General features: G+C 33.5%; 1 protein-coding gene across 1 annotated transcript in view; it reads right to left on the bottom strand.

Annotated features, from left to right (window-relative positions):
- Ttd14 (TRPL translocation defect 14) overlaps positions 1–20,012 on the bottom strand; it is a 172,354-nt gene that overhangs the window by 130,886 nt on the left and 21,456 nt on the right. Inside the window, exon 2 of the mRNA XM_067773903.1 lies at positions 9,558–9,625. Within this exon, the coding sequence (XP_067630004.1) occupies positions 9,558–9,625 (68 nt within the window). The remainder of the gene's footprint in view (positions 1–9,557; positions 9,626–20,012) is intronic.

Genomic DNA, 20,012 nt, shown 5'->3' with positions numbered 1-20,012 from the left:
ATTAAGATACCTCAAAATTTACTCAAGTTATTGTGTTTACGGACAGACGGACGGACGGACGGACAGGGCTAAATGAATTTCTTTTTTCCCCAGATATATAGAAGTCTATATCTATATCGATTAGTTTATGCCGTCACGGGGTACCGTTATGCTACCAAAATTAATATACTCTGTGAGCTCTGCTCAGCTGAGTATAAAAATATCATTTATTTCCAGATTTGCGTAATACCGACAGATGTTGCTGTATACTTCCTTTAACCAGTTTGAATAACATAGTTTGGTAAAAACAAGAGGGATTAAAATTAAATCCGTGCAAAACCCCTTTCTACACATTTTTTTCTGTGTACAACAAATTACAACAACCACATGATAAATTTCTTTTGGAAATATCTCTTCACAGATGTTTTTAAACGCCTATTAAGTGTGTCATGTTGTTATACAAAAACAACTTTGTTTGTTGAGCAATCTTCCTGATGCAGTTCTATGTCACAGTAGTTTTATATTATGTTCAAATTGACTCCATTTAGCTAGTTAAATGGGAAAAAATTTGGGCAATTCACAAGAGTGTCGGATTTTGTTTAAAATTTTAAGCATTGAGTTGTTTCCATGGTTTCCACAAAATTTTTATTAAAGCACTAGCTTTACTAGGCGCACGTTGTAACGCCCGAGATCGAATGGATGTTGCGTTATTCTTTCTGTTTTGTTTGTTGATAATTTAATTTATTGTTCTGTAAATTGAATTGAATTTTGTACGCATATTTGGTGAAATTTTCTGTTAAAACATTTTATTCTTGTATCTTATTGTATCTTATATTATTGTATTGCTTTTACCGCTGATGATTGTTGCTTTGATTACATTCCGAAGAAGCATGACTGGTGAGCCAATTTTCAAAGTTGATATATGCGCAGGCATTCCTTTTGGTTCTAAGGAGTATAGAAATTCATTTGGATAATTCACAATTTTATCTTCATCTGTAACTGTGTCGATCGATTTATATTTCGTCACTTCACCAGGAAATTGATTTTGAACGCTATCTTGATTTTGTTAACATGATCATTTTTGGGAGCTAAGATAGTTCTTTCGCCAAAAAACAAAAACATTTAAATTTAAAATTTTTAATTCTGAAATATGAAAAACTTTCGTCTTGATCGAAGGAACTTCGATCCAAAATTTGGTGATGATCGAAGTATAGCAAATACGTTTTCATAGGGAACACACACACAGAATTTGATTTTTATAGAAGATGTAGGTAGACTGAAGCTAAAAATTTTTTTAACAGCGGCAGATTACTAAACGTCCAAAAGGCATAACAGCTAAACTCAACAATGCAGTCAAACTTTAGGTGTTAAATTAACTTAGGTTTGTACGGTAGCCATAGTTTTTCCCCATTCCACATTTTACTGGAGGTTTTAGGACTTAAGTTCACACAGCTCCTTACCAATTTTAATTATCCTACCATTACGACATCCAGATATATGCAGTATAATATATTCCATTTGTATGGGAGGTGCCACGCCCCCTTTTTCCCAATTCCATATTTTCTTGGTGGTGTTAAGGATTGACCTCAAATAACTCCTTACTGAATTTCAATGTTCTGGCATGTATACCTTCAAAGTTATGCAGTACCAAAGATTCCATTTGAATGGGAGGTTCCACGCCCCCCTTTTTTCCAATTCCGCATTTTCTTGGTGGTGTTAGGGATTGACCTCATATAACTCCTTACTGAATTTCAATGTTCTGGCATGTATACCTTCAAAGTTATGCATTACTAAAGATTCCATTTGTATGGGAGGTGCCACGCCCCCTTTCTCCAAATTCCGCATTTTCTTGGTGGTGTTAGGGATTGACCTCATATAACTCCTCATTGAATTTCAATGTTCTGGCATGTATACCTTCAAAGGTATGCAGTACCAAAGATTCCATTTGTATGGGAGGTGCCACGCCCCTTTTATATATCGAAATTATTTTTAGCGTAAAACCTTCCCGTTGATTGAAGGAACCCATAACCAAAATTTGGTGATGATTGATGTGTGGGAAATACGTTTCCATAGCGAACACACACACGCACAGAATTTGATTTTTATATATATATGGCTAAACCGATTTGGGATTTGAAAATCAACTAACCATCATCTCTCCTTCCTGTATCTTTCCTAAAAATTTCATGGCAATCTGTCGAGCCGTTCTGGAGTTATGGAGTGACAATCAAAATGTACACTTCTTTTAATATATATATGTAGATAGCACATAGAAATGTAAATACATACTGGATTTTTGTTGAAAACGCGAAAAAATAAAATTTTTGATGCAGCAGGATGAGACATCTGATAAAAATACATTTTTATGATGTTAAATGCCAAAATTCTAACGTTAAAATTTCTTTACTAAAGTTTTTTTTTATTTTTTATTTTTTTTTGCTCATAAACAGTGCTGCTCAAAGTTTTTATATTGAAGTGCAAATCACAATACATGTAAAAAATTGTATATACACTGAATTTTTTTTTTGTTTGTTTTTAAAAAATAAAAATTTAATCTTTAAATGTTCAAAAAGCTCAAAAGTTTTAATATATCGATTGTTTAAAGCATTTCTTTAATCGCTATATCATCCAAATACTCAAAAGCAATTAAAAAATTCCGAGGTCAAAACCTTAAATGACCGAAGTAATTTTAATTTTCTTAATGAATCAATTTTGAATAAAAATTTTTTTCCAGTACTCTAATATTTTTGAATAATTTTTACTTGTCAATTTGTTGGTGGTAAATTCGTTTTTTATACCGAAGTGCTCGTTCATCATATGAAAGTGGCTTTGCTTTGCACATTCATAAGAAAATCAAAAACTTCCATATGAATTGGAGTGCTTTGAAAAATTTGTTTATATTTAAAGTGTAAATTTGTATCTGTACCTATGATTCAGAGCAAAAAAAACCAAAGTGCCTTAAGTGTATAGAGGTTGATCAGCTTTGCTCATATACAAAAACAAATCCTTTTTTATATAATTTTTTGCGATTAAAAAAATAAATAATTGGTGCAGCTCCAAGGCAGATGAACCCAGATCTTTAGGTGAGTTTACTGAGATTGGGTTTACTGAGCAGTCTTACTAATGCAGCTCTGTGTTGAACAGGGCCCGTATCGTGTTATACGATCCGTAATCGAATTCAATTTTTTAAATCGCAATACCACTGAAATGGTGATTAGGACTGAGGTAATACGTTAAGTAAAGCCTGCAAGTACTAATTCGATTAATAATATATTATCAAAAGCTTGACAGATTCATATTTATCATTTGAGTGAAACTGCTATGGAATCGTAGTGTGACGAATATTAGCAACACTAAGAGATACTATCATCTCTAAGCCAATACTAAGCAGTCACTTGTATCTACAAAAATGAATCAATCCCCTGTCAACCAACGCTAACCACTTTTTGCCATTTTCACCTCGAATTCCAACACCATCTCACATTTTTTACAAAAAAATAGTAACACCATCACATAATCATGGGATATTTTCCAAAATTCATATGCGCCTAAAAATCTGACGAGAAAAAAATTTCAAAACAGGGAAATAAATCAGCTGTCATTAATTAATTTACATATTTTTCTAGCAATTGTACAGAAATAAATCTTTTTCTGCATTTTCCCGAAAAAACTGTGGAAATCGGTTGCAAATGAAGGTAAGCCCTGCTTCAACAATTATTAACAGCGTTCTAATAATAAATTTTCTATTTTTACAGGTTTTTCATTGGAAATGCATTCAGGTCATATGCTGCATATAATGGATGTTCCAAATTCATGGTGCTGAGTCCAACGATTGTAGCTTGTGGATATGACACAACGTGGTGGATCCATGTAAGTACTTATGCAGATAAGTGGAACACAAAGAGAAATGTTATGTACATTATGTGGGAGAGTGGCACTCTTGATGCTATCAAAATGTTGCCATTTGAGTAAGTGCAGAAAGATTTTTAAGCTTCCACCACAATAATGTCATGCAAAAGTGCAACCATGTTTCTATTGGCACATGTTATGGCTATTGTATGATTAACTTGATTATCTATTTGTAACAGGTTATTGGTCGAATCGGTGCACGAGGGGATTGGGGGCAATCATCATGTGAACTCGTCTATGGTCCGGCAGACAGGCCTCATTTTATTGTTATTTATTTAGGCTTAATTAAATTGTGGTAGATTTTCTTCATTTTATTGTATTCTATTTCGTTTAATTTTATTCCATTACGTTTCATTTAACTTCTATACTTTTAATTTCATTGAATCTCGTTTCATTTCCTTTTACTTTATATTACATCATTTCATCTAACTTTTTTGCATTTCATTTCGTTTCACTTTACTTCATATTCTTCAACCTAATTTCATTTCATTTACTACATTGCATTTTACTTGATTTTGTTCAATTTTATTTCATTGCATTCCATTTAATTGAACTTTATTTCATTTTAATTCGTTTCATTCCATTTCACTTAATTCCATTTCATGTTATTTTATTTCAATTAATTTCTAGCATTTCACACCATTTCATTTCGGTTCAATTCATAATATTATATTTTATTTAGTTTAATTTCATATAGTTTCATATCATTTCGTTTTATTTCTTTTCATTTACATAAGATTTATATTTTTTTCACTTCATTTTATATCATTCCGTTTCATTGCATATAGTTTCATACTTCTTTGTTTCTTTTCCATAATATTTCATTTTATTCTATTTCATTTCATTTTATTCCGTTTAATTTCATATAGTTTCATAAAATTCTCTTCATTTCCACATGATATATATTGATTTCATTTTATTTTATATCATTCCGTTTCATTTCATATAGTTTCATATTTCTTTGTTTCTTTTCCATACCATTTCATTCTATCCTATTTCATTTCATTTATTACATAGTATTTTAATTCACTTTGTTCTTTTTTATTTCATTGCATTGTTTCAGTGGAACTTTCTTTCATTTTATTTCGTTTCATTTCATTTAATTCCATGTCCTTTCATTTTATCTTATTTAATTTCAATTAATTTCTTTCATTTCATTTCATAATATATTTTATTTAGTTTCATGTCATATAGTTTCATTTTCGTTTCTTTTCCATGTCATTTTTTTAATATTATTTCATTCCATTTAGCTGAATTTTGTTTCATTTCATTAAATCCTATTTTATTGTATTCCATTTTATTAAATTAAATTTGATTCCATTTCATTTCACTTAAATTCATGTCTTTTCTTTAATTTAACTTAAATTCGTTCCGTTTCATTTCATTCCGTTTAATTTTAGCTTGTTTCACTTTATTTCATTTTACTTGATTTAATTTCTTTTATTTTAATTTCCATATCATTTATATTTTCTTAATTTCATTTCATATCTTTCCATTTCATTTTATATAGTTTCATTTCATTGTTCCACTTCCATATCATTTCATTCCGTTTAATTTCAATTACTTGCAAAGTTTTTCGTTCCAGTTAATTTTTTTATGTTTCATTTCACTTCTTTCCGTTTCAATTTATTTTGTCTCATCTCACTTCACTCCATTTCATTTCTTTGAATTTATTTTTCGTTTAAATCGTTCCACTCTGTTTTTGTTATGCCAAATCACTTTATTTAATTTTATTCCATCCATTTTGTTTAGTTTCATTCCAACTTCTTTTTACTTTATTTATTTCATTTTATTTTTATTTATTTCCTTACAATTGCTTTTGTTTTTATCGGCCTATTGATAAATCATTCAAGGTTCGAATCGAGCTCAAGGCCAGAACAATAATTTTTTTCTAATGATAATTATTGTTATTTTTTAATTTTTCTAAATTTGAAAAATTGTATTTTGTTTTTGGAATAGTAAGTAGAAAATATTTCAGACAACCTGCCATAGCTGCGCAGATAGATCCATTTCGAAGGGTGCTAAGCCTTCATCATCAGTACGCTTTAGGCATGCTGCGCTAACCATTTAGCTATACAGCGGTGGTTTGTTTGACTGGCAAATTTGCTACTTCTATTCCTTTTTACCAACTATATTTATTCAGTGTTGCGCCATCTGGTGCAAATCACTGATAATGATGGATTTTTGTTTATTGTCAATTACTTTGTTTGACATTCCCAAGTGCTCATGGTTTATTAACAATTGCTTTTGTTTTTATCGGCCTATTGATAAATCATTCAAGGTTCGAATCGAGCTCAAGGCCAGAAAAATAATTTTTTTCTAATGATAATTATTGTTATTTTTTAATTTTTCTAAATTTGAAAAATTGTATTTTGTTTTTGGAATAGTAAGTAAGGCTTAGCTACTTACTATTCCAAAAACAAAATACAATTTTTCAAATTTAGAAAAATTAAAAAATAACAATAATTATCATTAGAAAAAAATTATTGTTCTGGCCTTGAGCTCGATTCGAACCTTGAATGATTTATTTCCTTACTTAAATTTTCTTTTATTTATTTTGTTTTGTTTCATTTTACTTTATTTTATTTTATGTTATTTTTTTATCATTTTAAATTTTGGTTCATTTTATTCTATAGTTATTTTATTTAAATTTATTTTTGTTAAACATGTAAATTATATAAAATTACAATTTGTAAATTAAAAAAAAATTATAAAAAGTATGGAACATTTTCTTGGGAATTTTTTCTACATAAAAGGTGAATACAAAATTTGGAGCATTTTTATGGAAATTTTTGGATGGAATTTTTGGGTATTAGGAAAACGGTTTTTGGATGTTTTAAAGGACGGTCTGGCAACACTACACATTGACGGTCAAAGCTGTCATTTGCACCTAAAAGTATGCAGTAGTTGACGACTGACAGCTCACCGATACACGAAATATCCCATTTAGCCATGGATAATATCGGCGCCTCGCCGAACAAAATTATCCAACTTATCCAATTTTTTGGGTAGCGTCTGTATATGATTACCCAAATTTTTATCCAATCATGGTTAGCAGGGTCATTATGTCTACACATATGTACGTACACGCAGCGGAGAGAAACGCACAAACACATGCATATATCTTATCTGAGATGCTCACAAAAGTAGACAATCATTTGTGCAAGTATCACTCACATATACACGCGCATATGAGAAGCTATAACGTGCATCTGTAGTTATAGCTGGTAACTAAGTTAAATTCTAGAAACGCCTAGAAGTATGCGAACGAGGAAATCGAAGAGTATAAAAGAGCAATTGGTTTCTTATAACTGGCAGTGCTGCGCGTCCGTTGATACCACTTTCGACCATATCCGACCAATTTTTGACATGAACAATAAATGGCCTAAACAGTCTTAAATGGGTAGAAAATATAGTACCGCGGCGTGCGAAAAACGACTAAAATCGGCTGCGGCGGCGGCGTTTATCGGCGGCGTATATCTCTAGTTAGCAGAAAGTTGCAAATAAGCGGGATTGCACTGAATTCGTTACAGTAGCATACGATCACGGATCGAAAACTATTTTTACTCAAACGATAAAAATTAGGCAATCCAACGATTTAAAAAAGCAAAATATATATTGTGGATCTACTCAAACGATAAAAATTAGGCTATCCAACAATTTAAAAAAAAACAATAATCACCCTTATCGCGAGTTTTATTTTCACCCGAAAATATTCACAGTTTTTGTTCACCCTATCGCAGAGGGTGGCGAAAAAAATTGTTCGTGTTCGAAAAAGATTTCACCTTATCGGCAACTCTTTGTTCGGGCGAAATGAACACCCAAATTTGTTCACTTATATTTTACAGGCGAACGAGAGGAAAAAAAAATTTAAGTAATTTTTTGTTTTGAAATTTGATACTTTTATAATTATATGTTCTTTTATTATTAGAAATAAATCAATAAATAATGCAAAATCGGAAGCTGAGTGGAAGAAGTGAAATTCCTGTATTGCTGTAAATTCTATTTTTTATGACAACGTATCAGTTGGCCAAGTTATCCATTGTGGACAAAGCAACGGTTCCAAAATGTTGAGCACCTCACTAAAACAAGATTGGCTAAGACCCACTTCATGGTCCTTTCCGACGCCTTTTCCCTATGCGAAAAAACGAAGGCATGTACACAATTTTACAATTAGTTAGTGGAACTCCAAATTCTTGCTTCAATGGTGGCAAGGAGTGGTAAGAATAACTAGCAAATATTAGAATGCCGACTTGTTTAGCCTGTAATATTGGCGAAAACTAATTGAAAAAAACTGACTTGTTATTCAAAAATAGTAATTTTTAGCTTACAGTGAATCATTTAGCTCCAAAGGGTTAGAACTTTCCCTTAATTGCCTCCGAACCGCTTTCACATTTATGTATATTCTCCTCACGCTCAATCAATACCAACCTAAGTGCAATACTAAACATTATTTTATACATTTTTTATTTCTATTTTTGTTGTATTTTAAGGAAATATATGCTTGGTTACAAAATTTACACAATTGTAAGTAAATTATTTGTTCACTGCCAATTCGCAATAGAGCATCAGCTGTTTCGAAGTGAACTTTTGTTCGCCCGAAATTGCCGATAGGCGGAAAAAGTTCACCGAACAAAAGAAGTGAAGGCGAACACTTTTCCGCGTGAACTTTGCGATAAGGATGAATATATTATGGATCTAGTGAGTACGCATTGTCCTTAGTTCAAATATTTCATTTATCCGATACACCACGGAACTATTATGATTTTGAAAACTGCTTTCGATCACGGATCGTATGTTACGATTCGGCCCCTGGTTTTTCATCGGAGATCGTAAAACACGATATGTTTTTTAAACGTGTTAAATTTCCAACAACAGCTTGCTTGTGATCTAACGCGTTTACAAACAAGATTTGCCCATTTAACAAGTTTTGGGTGTCAATTTGGACATAGCATAAACTAGTAGCAACACCAAATAATTTTGTTTAATAGCATATCTCCACTTGGAGCTTTATTCGAGATTAAGGCATCTTAAAGGATTTAACGATAAATCTTGCAATTTTGTCATATAAAATTAAATCTCGACACGCAGAAGATTTAAGTTAAATCTGCATTAAATCATCAAGAATTTGTTCAATCATTACAATATTTCAAGTATGACAACCTTCATATGTTATGTAATTTTTTTACAGGAAAATATTTTAAGGTGGGATCAGTTTTTAAATTCATGTATGACAGCTGCTTTTTGAAAATTTTCAAGTTTAGACTTTTTCTCCCAAACGTGAGTAAAATAAAAAATGTATTAAATTAGAATATTCAGATATGTTTTTGGTTTCTGAAATATACATACCTAGGTATTTAATTTCATAGTGTAAATTTTTTTGTGGCTGAAAAACTTCACAAAAATTGAAACTGTGCATGTGGTCCCACCCACTTTATACTTTTTTCAATATGAAGAAATAAAATGTCAAATAAAACTACAGTGGAGAGAGTGCAGGTTTAATAAATCTTTACAGTTAAAGCTCAAGGTGGAGATATGCTATAAGCTATCTAATGATTGCGACTATGATATGGTATGCGCCAATTCACGTCCCTAATAATCTCAAAAAAACGCATTATGTAGTTTAGGTTTTTTTGTAAGACTAGTAAAAAATACAGCATTCAACATACCTTCCATCCCAAATTTTCGAAGAAAGTGCACAGACGTGATTGCCCAGTTGTTTTGCCACCACATGGACCTGCAAAATAAAACAGAAAAATGGAGATATTAATAAATCAAACTATTTTGAATTAGTTCCAAAATTTTCCTTGCGCAATTACAATTTTTGAAATTGTAAACAATGGTAATCATAATTTAAATATAAACAATACTTGAAATAACAATCACAAGCACAGAAAGTGACAAGAAAATGCGCAAAATTTAGTTTCCAGCTGTTTGAAAACAAAATTTTGAGTCTATCTGTGAATCTTCAAAAAGATTTTTTTAAATCAATTTGTTCATATTTGAATAATCTCACAAACAAGTGATTAGTGTAAACGTCATAAAACACATACACACATACGAAGCCCATTTTTAGTATAAAATGGCACAAAGAACAGGTCGCTTAATTGACTAAAAAATCGAAAATTTTTGTTTTAGTTTATTCTTATCTTCATCTTTTTATGCTTTCCCTGCAATCACAATTGGCTTCAATGTATTTCTCAAGCCTATAGATCAACTTCTTAAAACTGATTTCCACTCCAAAAAACTTTCTATGTTCGGGCGCAATGTAACGGTATTTCAAGGCCCGAATCGTGTTATACGATCACATATCGAAAAGCAATTTCACTCAAACGATAAATCAGAAACTGTTAAAAGACTCGTTAAAATGATAATAAGTTCTGGATCTTATCAGTATGGGTAGCCACAATTTCACATATTTTCCTGATCCGATTGCCCATTTCAGAGCTATAGCGATTTCAAAAATTTGATTTCGATCACGGATCGGATAGCACGGAGTCAGCATAAAAGGCCCCGCCCCGCCAATTTTTAGATAAAATTAAAAAGGGAGCACGACGAAAATTGGAAGAGTATCTCGGCCTAAATCTCCTCGGAGGTAAGTCACGTCAATTTTATTTTTTTTTTCATTTTTTTCTATGCGCCCTTCGTATGGAAGAAAATTTAGAACACGCTTGGGAAATTGTCAAAAGTCATAGGAATTTCGAGAGACCTATAAATTTTACTTCATCAAACTAAAATTTCTTGGGCTACAAAACTCCATGCAGAAAAAAACTTAGAAAATTCTAAATAAAAAGTTAGAAATTTTCAAATAACTTTCTCGAATTTTCTAAACCGTTTTTGAGATAGGTTTGTATAGTTTCAGTAACAAAATTCATGGAAAAAAAATAATAAAAATTTAGTTGACGAAATTCGATAAAAATTGGCAGTGCTATGTGTCTTCGTGTTCGCAGCTGTAGTTAATTTAAACCTGGATATATTAGTAAAAATTTCACTTGTTTGTACTTTTTTGGAGCCGGTTACTTTTTATTGAACTGGTTAATTTTCTGGAATTGGTTACTTTTTTGTAACATGTTTGAAAATCGTCACTTTTTGGAACTAGTAACTTTTTGAAACCTCTTACGTTTTTTAGTTACTTGAACTTTTAGCGGAATGAATTTACCACCATATTTATCTTAACTTAATCTGTTGAAACCTGCAATGATTTCTATTTTTAGATTTTTATCCAAAAAAAAAACTAAAAATAATTATTACCTTTGAGTTAAGCTTTTTCGAATGAAATAATAATTAAATTTGATTTTTATAATTTGGATCACAAATAATAATCTTCCTTGATTTTAAAAATTTTGATCACTAATAAAAATTAATTTTGATTTCAATTTAAAAAAAAAATTATGATTATAAGGTAATGATTGTTCTTAATCAAAACCATAAAAAATCTAAGAAAAAAGAAAAAATCAGAGGTCATAATTACTCTTGAGTAAAAAAAATTAAAAGAAATATTAATTTTTATTAGTGATCAAAATTTTAAAAATCAAGGAAAATTATTATTTCTGATCTGAATTATTAAAATTAAATTCAATTATTATTTTCAATCGAAAAATAAAACTCAGTAAATAATAACTATCCTTTATCATAATGATTACCGTTCCTGGTTCTAATTTTTTAATACATATAAAAATCCCCTTTTGGTTTAGAACGCTATGATTCTCAAGTTGAGGACGTGTTAAAAGCAGTGATTGAGATTAGAAAATCTTGTTAGGCGCAACTTGAGCTCTTATGTATGTGACTCATGGTATAAAAATTTAAACGTAAATTCATTTGAAAATTTGCGACAGAAACAGAATTTTTTAAGCCTAATTGTTTGTAAACAGTAACGTTGCCATATGGGTTAAATAAAAAATTAGCGATTTTAAAAATTGTTTTTACTGTGAAAACTTGAAAGAAAACCAAACAAACAAAGCCGTTGTGCTCCCTTATCTCACCACAAACCTGCGGTTTGCTAACCATGAGCATGGGCTTGTAATATTACACAGCACCGCCGCCACTCTAAATGGCACTAATACACAAATATATTGTTGGTTCATCCAAGAAGCCCACTATAGAACAGTACTCATGGCGCTAAACCTGTCAAAGCTTTTGATACGGTTAATCACATTGCGTTACTGCAATACTTCGAAAGGTCTAACCTTTCCCTTGTCTCAAAAGGAGAACTGCAAACTATTTGAATTGTTCGCAAGCATCGATCCAGTTTAGAAATGCAACATCATAACCAAGAAGAATTATAAAAGGGGTGCGGCAAGGTGGTGTCCTATGCCCATATTTCGAAGCTTCCTCCCCACCAGAAGGAGTCACCATTGTTTCCTAAGCCAATGACTGATAATGGCAACAGATTCTGGCGTTTCCACCGGTGAACAAGTCCACGCCGACCTTACTTACGACATGGACTAGGCAAATGATGGAAATATTGGCCATTTTTGTGTTCGATAATGACCGAAATTTTAATGGAAATGTAGCCGGAATTTTACCTACAGTTTAGCCCCTTAGAAAGTAACAGGCTAGCCGCTGGTGTGCTACGTATCTTCGATTCGGGCACCGAGCTTAAGAGAAATAAACTAAAGGAAGTTGCAGGCCTGTTTAAACACCCCTTTTTCTTTTGGCGTCGGAACATAATCTTCCCATACTCCCCATAGAGGGGAGACAATAAAAGCTCTGTTTAGTTGGCACCTACATGTGCGAATAATTAATTAATGTTTTTTTCGCTTTATTATGCTAAATTGTGTGTTCATCGTTTTCCCATCGTTTGTTCATGTTTGTCCAGGAAAAATTTTCGTTTGTCCATCTTTTGTTAAAAAGTTATATCAAAAGCCAAAAAATTTGTTGTGAAGTTGGCACTAGTATATGCCAGTAATTAAAAAAACCCAATTGTCATTCGTTTGTCCATCGTATGTCCATGTTTGTCCAGCAAAAATTTTCGTTTGTTCACCTTTTGTTAAAAAGTTATAACAAAAATATTTTTTTTTTTCTAAAAAACCTACAATTTTATTTACGTTAGCTGACTTGAGTATTACAAAACTACAGGTGAAGCAAAATAAAGCTATGCGGTTCATCCTCAAAAAACGATATGGCACTCCAATACATGAAATGCTTAATAGCCTAAATTGGCTGAGTGTAAAACAACTCACTGTTTATTACACTTTAAAATTTATACATAATATCAAACTAGGTAAGCTGCCCACATATTTGAACGACCGCATGTTATATAATAATGAGGTCCATGCTTATCAAACGAGAAATAGAAACAATTTTCATTTGCCAGCTGTAAGATCGGAATTCGACAAAAAAAATATATATTACGATGGAATAAGATATAAAAGAGCTACCAAATGATATAAAACAATGTCGAAATAGCAATCAATTTAAGAAATTATTGTTCAACTACTGCAAAACAATGCCTTTTAGATAATTTAATGATGTAAACACAAAAATCAATTGCAATAACATAAAGAGATCTCATAGATGCAATTTTAGAAATTTAAGAAATTAAGTCTACAAGACTGTAAATAAATAAATAAATAAATAAATTTTTAACACGCTTATATTACCTTCACTGCCTAAATGTTTATTGAAATCGGAATAAAAAATAATCGAAAGACTTTGAATAATAAATATTTGATATTGTCAAGGAAAACTTTTCAAGTTCAAAGATGTAAGGGGAGAATTTTCTCAGAAACTTTAGCTGACTTTCCGGCCACGCAAAAAAAAAACGCTCACAGCATGTCAACACATAACTTGCTGACCTTGTGACAATAACAAAAACAAAAAACGCTATCATTGCTTTAGAAATTCTCCTACAATAATTACATATCAATATGGACGGGCCCGCTGAAGCATAAGAAATTTGTTTAATGTGTATGTTTCTAGTAGATATGTATGTATATGTGAAGTACATTTGTGGAGGTCCACACCAAAACGCAACATTTAACATTTGACCTTTTAATGAAGCTTCCTTCCACTTGCAGACATCTATCGCAGTTTCGAATGGCAAATTTAAAAAATGCAACCAAGGCTTCATTACGTTGGCTTGAAACCATCATTATTATTTATTTCTCACTTGATTCCACTTAAAGTTTAGATTACAAATTTTTTTTTACTAAGGCAATAATCAACCAAATACCAAGGTCGCTAATCTGGGGGGTCATAATATTTTTGCAACAATTTTATTTTTCTTATTTGGATTGAGATTTATATAAAAACGAAACATTTACATTTTTTAGCTTATAATGGCTAAAGGGACATAGTCATGACAAAATTAAAGTAACGCTTATTTTTTTATTGCTAATCAAGACAAACCTACTTCATATAAAACAAGTAAGGAAGGCTAAGTTCGGGTGTAACCGAACATTAGAACTGAGAACTTTGGAGACAAAATAAGGGAAAATCACCATGTAGGAAAATTAACCTAGGGTAACCATGGAATGTGTTTGTATGACAAGGTTATCAAATGGAAGGCATTAAAGGGTATTTTAAAAGGGAGTGGTCCATAGTTCTATAGGTGGACGCCTTTTCGAGATATCGCCATAAAGGTGGACCAGGGGTGACTCTAGAATTTGTTTGAAAGATATGGGTATCAAATTAAAGGTATTAATGGGGGTTTTAAAAGGGAGTGGCCCTTAGTTGTGTATGTGAAGGCGTTTTCGAAATATCGACCAAAATGTGGAACAGGCTGACCCAGAACATCATCTGTCGGGTACCGCTAACTTATTTATATATGTAATACCACGAATAGTGTTCCTTCCATGATTCCAAGGGCTTTTGAGTTCGCCGTGCAGAACTTTTTCATTTGGTAATATGGTAGGTGTCACACTAGGGTTCGGCTTATTTGTATGGAGGAAAAAAAAAGTTGCGTAAATGATACGTCTTAGAGGCCAAAAATGTTCGTTTTACTGTGATATACAAATATGTGAAGTTTTAAGTAAATCCATAAAGGTTTAGAGGTGGCGACAAGAGCTTAAAGTTATATAAATGTGGGAATGGCAACCAGGAGTGGACGACAGTACTAACTAAATGCAACCTTGTAGGCTTGACCTAAACGAACTAGACGAAACAAAGTAAAGTAGATACATACATTTCTCAACGGACGATATTTTAAAGTTAGTTGAAAACCGAATGCCATACCGAACGCGCACTAAACTTAACTCGTGCATAAACTTTGTGTGTGAATCACCATATTTTATTAATAAACTATAATTAAAACATAAGCTAAGCAAACATACATGTAAATACATGTAACTGAACAATTGAATTCTTAAATAAAACATGAACTAAATTACAATAAAGTGGTATAATTTGATCGGCATCCTACAAATGGTGTCATAAGTGAGATAGAAGCGACGCGAAAGTTCGTGATTGTGTGAAGCGCTAGCGCCTGTACATTCAGTTGTTGCAAAATTTGAGCATTGTGCGTAATAAAACGAGATTCGTTTAATTTTCACATGCGCTAGTGCAAAAATTTAGAAACAAAAATTTTCGATGGCAAATATATTGTAAAATTGCATCATCCACTCGTCAAAGGGATGGTTGCTTGCATATTCATGTGCTGAAGTTGTTGTTGGCAGTGTACTTACGTGGCGGTGGCCGAATATCGTAAAGTATTTGAATTTGTTGTTGTAAACGAACTTTGTGTGGCGTTGGCCGAATAGCACAAAGCAAAGTTGTTGTTGGCAAAGTAATTACGTGGCGGTGGCCGAAGAGCGTAAATTTTGAAAGAGATCGTGTGGCAAAGGCTGTAAACACGAGCGAAACGAATCAGTTGCTAAGTTATTGTATCGAAACAATTGGGTTGGAGTTGTTGTGCAACAAGTTGGAGTGGCGTTGGCCGAAACGAAACGAAGCGAGTAGCAGCAGAATTGTTCAAAGAAGTATTGTGGGCAGCAGCAGCAGATAACAAACGCAGATGAGTAGAGTAGAGTAGTAATGTATGTAGAAAAGCATAACCAACCGGAGAAAAGAAGTAGACACTAGTGTTTAAATTAAAACCGAAATTAATAGTACAAACATTTCCATCTCAGTTCAATCAATGTGTTATCATAAGAAAACAGAAAGAAAGAGAATTAATAGTATTCATTTTGCAAATATCAGAAACTCCAACTAAAGTCATAAGTATGCCTATCTTGCTTTGATTAATGTATTCTTTGGAGGAAAACACAAAGAATAGTCTTTATTTTATTCATGCAAAAATTTTATAAATATTGAATATTTCTGTTTCAATGTAAATGTAAAATTCGTATAGAAATAGTGGTGAATTTTCGAATGGTGGAAATCGGTAGCAAAATAGTTTTGTATTGAATAAAGCTAAAACGAATGTACAAATTAATGTTTTCATGGAAAATTAAAATCAAAAGTTGTCGAAGTATGCAAGAATAAAACATATGCAGAATACTTTCATAATTACCAATTTTATAGCACGCATTTTAAGTACTCTAGTTGTTTGTAGATAAGAAAAAATATTTCAGGGAAGGCTCAAGAAATATTTTGAGATTTTGTGTTCCTAACCGTGAATGAAACTAATCGCATACTTGTTTTTGAAGTTCTTTTCGGTTGTCGTAATTTATTGAGTACGGTGCGTTGTAAGAAAGTTTCACAAAATATTTCTTGATTAATACACATACAAAGTTTGCAGTGCCGGTGATTCTGGTTTTCTCTATTAAAAGCTATTACAATGGAACGTTCTGATATTTTGATATTGACAGTTAATGCTTTGAAAACGAAGCTAAGTGAGTTAGGGCTTGACACTACTGGACGTAAGACGACGTTACAGGACAGACTCCTGGAACATTTCGGTCTTACTGTCGATGGTGATGATGATGGCAACGGTGATGAGGGCTCAGAATATGGCGATCCTGGTACATCACCACGAAGTGAAATAAATTACCAGACACATAGTCGTACGCCATTCACATTGCGAGATATTCAAGACTCATTAACTTCTTTTAGTGGAGTGGGCTCTCCGTCGGTCGAAGAGTGGAACGAAGAATTTGTTGAAAATGCGGAGGCAGTTAATTGGAACGCCCTGCAAAAATTTATATATGCGAAGCAGCTGCTTAAAGGGGCAGCAAAGTTATTTATACGCAGTCAGCGAGGCATTAGTAGTTGGGATACTCTAGCACAGGCTTTAAAGTTAGAATTTGGTACAGTGGTATCATCAATCGAGGTGCACCGATTGTTGCGCAACCGGAAAAAACGTAACAATGAAGATCACAGAGAATATCTTTATAGTCTTATGGAACTGGGTAAACCCACTTAAGCTTGACGATTTGAGCTTGATTGAATATTTCATAGAGGGTATTCCAGATTCTAGGCAAAACAAAGCGAATCTCTATCAGGCTAAGACGCTTTCTGACCTCAAGGATCAGATAAAGGTGTATGAAAAAGTGCGAAGTGGCCGCCAGCAATCGGCTAACTCAAGCTTTAGTCAAACTGTTTCTAAATTTGAGGGTGTTCAGAAACAAGTCCAGAAAGATAAAAAATGTTTTAAATGTGGAGATTCTGCGCATTTAGCAAAGGAATGTAAGCAAGTGCAATTTAAATGTTTTAAGTGTGGTCAGTCAGGGCATCGTGCAGCTGAGTGTAAAAGTCCATCAACCCATATTAAAACTGAAAAAGGTAACGTTAATACGTTGGGAGAGGGCTTGTTTTCGAAAACAAGTGGCATGGGAAGGTGTATATTTAAAGATTTGACATGCAATGGTGTAACCTTTTCGGCATTAATCGATACTGGTTGCGATCTTTGTTTAATTCGATACGATGTTTTGCTGATGCTAGGCGAAGAAATAGAACTAAGTCACGACAAGCGTCGGCTAACTGGTGTTTTGTAATAGTGTCCTAAACACATTGGGTAGTTTCGATATTCAGGCTCAAGTGGACGGGTTGAAGGTCAATATTACTTTCCATGCTGTTCGTGAAAAGGATATGCATTATTCTGCCATAATCGGCAATAGTATCCTGAAGAATGTTGACTTAAATTTCTCTGAAGATTTAGTAGTATTTAAATTGAAAGTGGAGAAAGTTGAAGGAAATAAGAAGGGTAAAAATGCAAACGAATCAAAGGAACAAATCACAGTACTAAATCGGGAGGAGACAGTAGGGTATAAAAAGAAAGGAGTTGAGTTAGACCTTTTAAAAGAGTTTGAGGGATTGTGCTTGGCACAAGAAGAAGAAGTGATCATAGCTCCAGAGGTAGATGTGTCGCATTTGCAGACACCTGAGAGAAATACAGTCGAATATTTGATTACCGGTTATAAACCAATGAAGATAAAAGAGTCCCCAATAACCATGAAAATTTTACTTACGGATGATATTCCAGTATACGAACGGCCGAGACGTATGTCGCACGTGGACAAAAAGGTAGTGGATGAGCAGGTAGCCAAGTGGTTAGACGAGGGTGTAATTCAGCGTAGTACGTCCGAATATGCATCTCCCATAGTGCTCGTTGCTAAGAAGGATGGTAGCAAGAGGCTCTGTTGCGACTACAGGCGCCTCAATGCTAAAATAGTTCGAGACAACTTTCCTATGCCGTTGCTGGACGATGTAATAGAAAGATTACAAGGAGCTTAAGTTTATACCACGCTGGACCTGGCTAATGGCTTTTTCCACGTACCAGTTGACAAGGATTCGAGGAAGTACACGGCTTTCGTTACGCACGACGATCAGTTTGAGTTCCCATATGTTCCATTTGGAATATCGAACTCTCCAGCTGTTTTTTCGCGATTTGTTTTTGCTGTATTGAGGGATATGATACAAGACGGTACCGTGATAGCTTACATGGATGACCTTATTATTCCCTCCAAGGATATAAGTGATGGTATCCAGAAGCTTGAACGTGTGCTTAGTAGGGCGTCAGACTATAACCTAAAAATCAAATGGAGTAAGTGTAAAATACTTGTGCGGCAAGTGGACTTTTTAGGTTATATCATTAAAGATAGTACAATAAAACCATCGGAGGCAAAAACAAGGGCTGTGACGGATTTCCCCCTCCCTCGGGATAAAAAAACATTGCAAAGATTTCTGGGTTTAACGTCCTACTTCCGCAAATTTATCGAAGGGTACGCCGTGGTAGCTAAACCACTTACCGACCTGCTCAGGAAGGACGCAAAATTCCAGTTAGGAGACGAGCACGTTACCGCTTTCCTCCAACTAAAGTCGGCTTTGATAAAAGCACCCGTGTTGAAAATGTACAACCCAAAAGCAATCACGGAGGTTCATGCAGACGCTTGTACGTCAGGGTATGGGGCTGTGCTAATGCAGAAAGACGTAGATGATCAACAATTCCATCCGGTACAGTATATGAGCCGTAAGTGCAAACCGGCTGAAGAAAAGTACCATTCTTACGAGCACGAAGTATTAGCTATTGTAGAAGCACTTAAGAAGTGGCGGGTTTATCTCATGGGGATAAAATTTAAGATTATTACGGATTGTAACGCGTTTACCATGACAATGAAGAAACAAGATATTCCACTAAGAGTGTCTCGTTGGGCTATGTTTCTGCAGGATTATAATTATGAGATAGAGCACAGAAGTGGGTCAAAGATGAGGCATGTAGACGCGCTGAGCAGAGTCTCTTGCATGATGCTAGAAGATTCTCTAATACACAGACTGAGGGAAGCGCAGCGAAGTGATCAGTGGGTTAAGGCAGTATGCGCAGTATTAGAAAATAGTAGTTATGAGGATTTTTATCTTAAACATGGAGTCCTACACAAAGATCCCATTAAGGAACTCGTAGTCGTTCCATCGTCTATGGAGGACGAGATAATAAAAATTGCTCACAAAAAGGCTCATTTTTCGATTGCCAAAACCAAGGATGCTGTAGAAAAGACATTTTATATTCCACAATTAACTGCAAAAGTGACCAAGGTAGTTCGAGGTTGTGTAGAGTGTATAATTAGTGAGAGTAAAACTGGGAAAAAGGAGGGTTTTCTTGCGCCAATAGACAAGGAAGACAGGCCACTGGGCACCTATCATATAGATCATGTGGGCCCAATGGACCAGACCGCTAAGTCGTACAGTTATTTATTTGTAGTAGTTGATGCGTTTTCAAAATTTGTCTGGCTGTATCCCACCAGAACCAC

This window comes from Eurosta solidaginis, chromosome 3 (genome assembly GCF_040869045.1).
Source record: "Eurosta solidaginis isolate ZX-2024a chromosome 3, ASM4086904v1, whole genome shotgun sequence".
Lineage (NCBI taxonomy): Eukaryota > Metazoa > Arthropoda > Insecta > Diptera > Tephritidae > Eurosta > Eurosta solidaginis.
The sequence above is the reverse complement of the archived record's forward strand: the minus strand, read 5'-3'. Positions and strand labels throughout refer to the sequence as shown.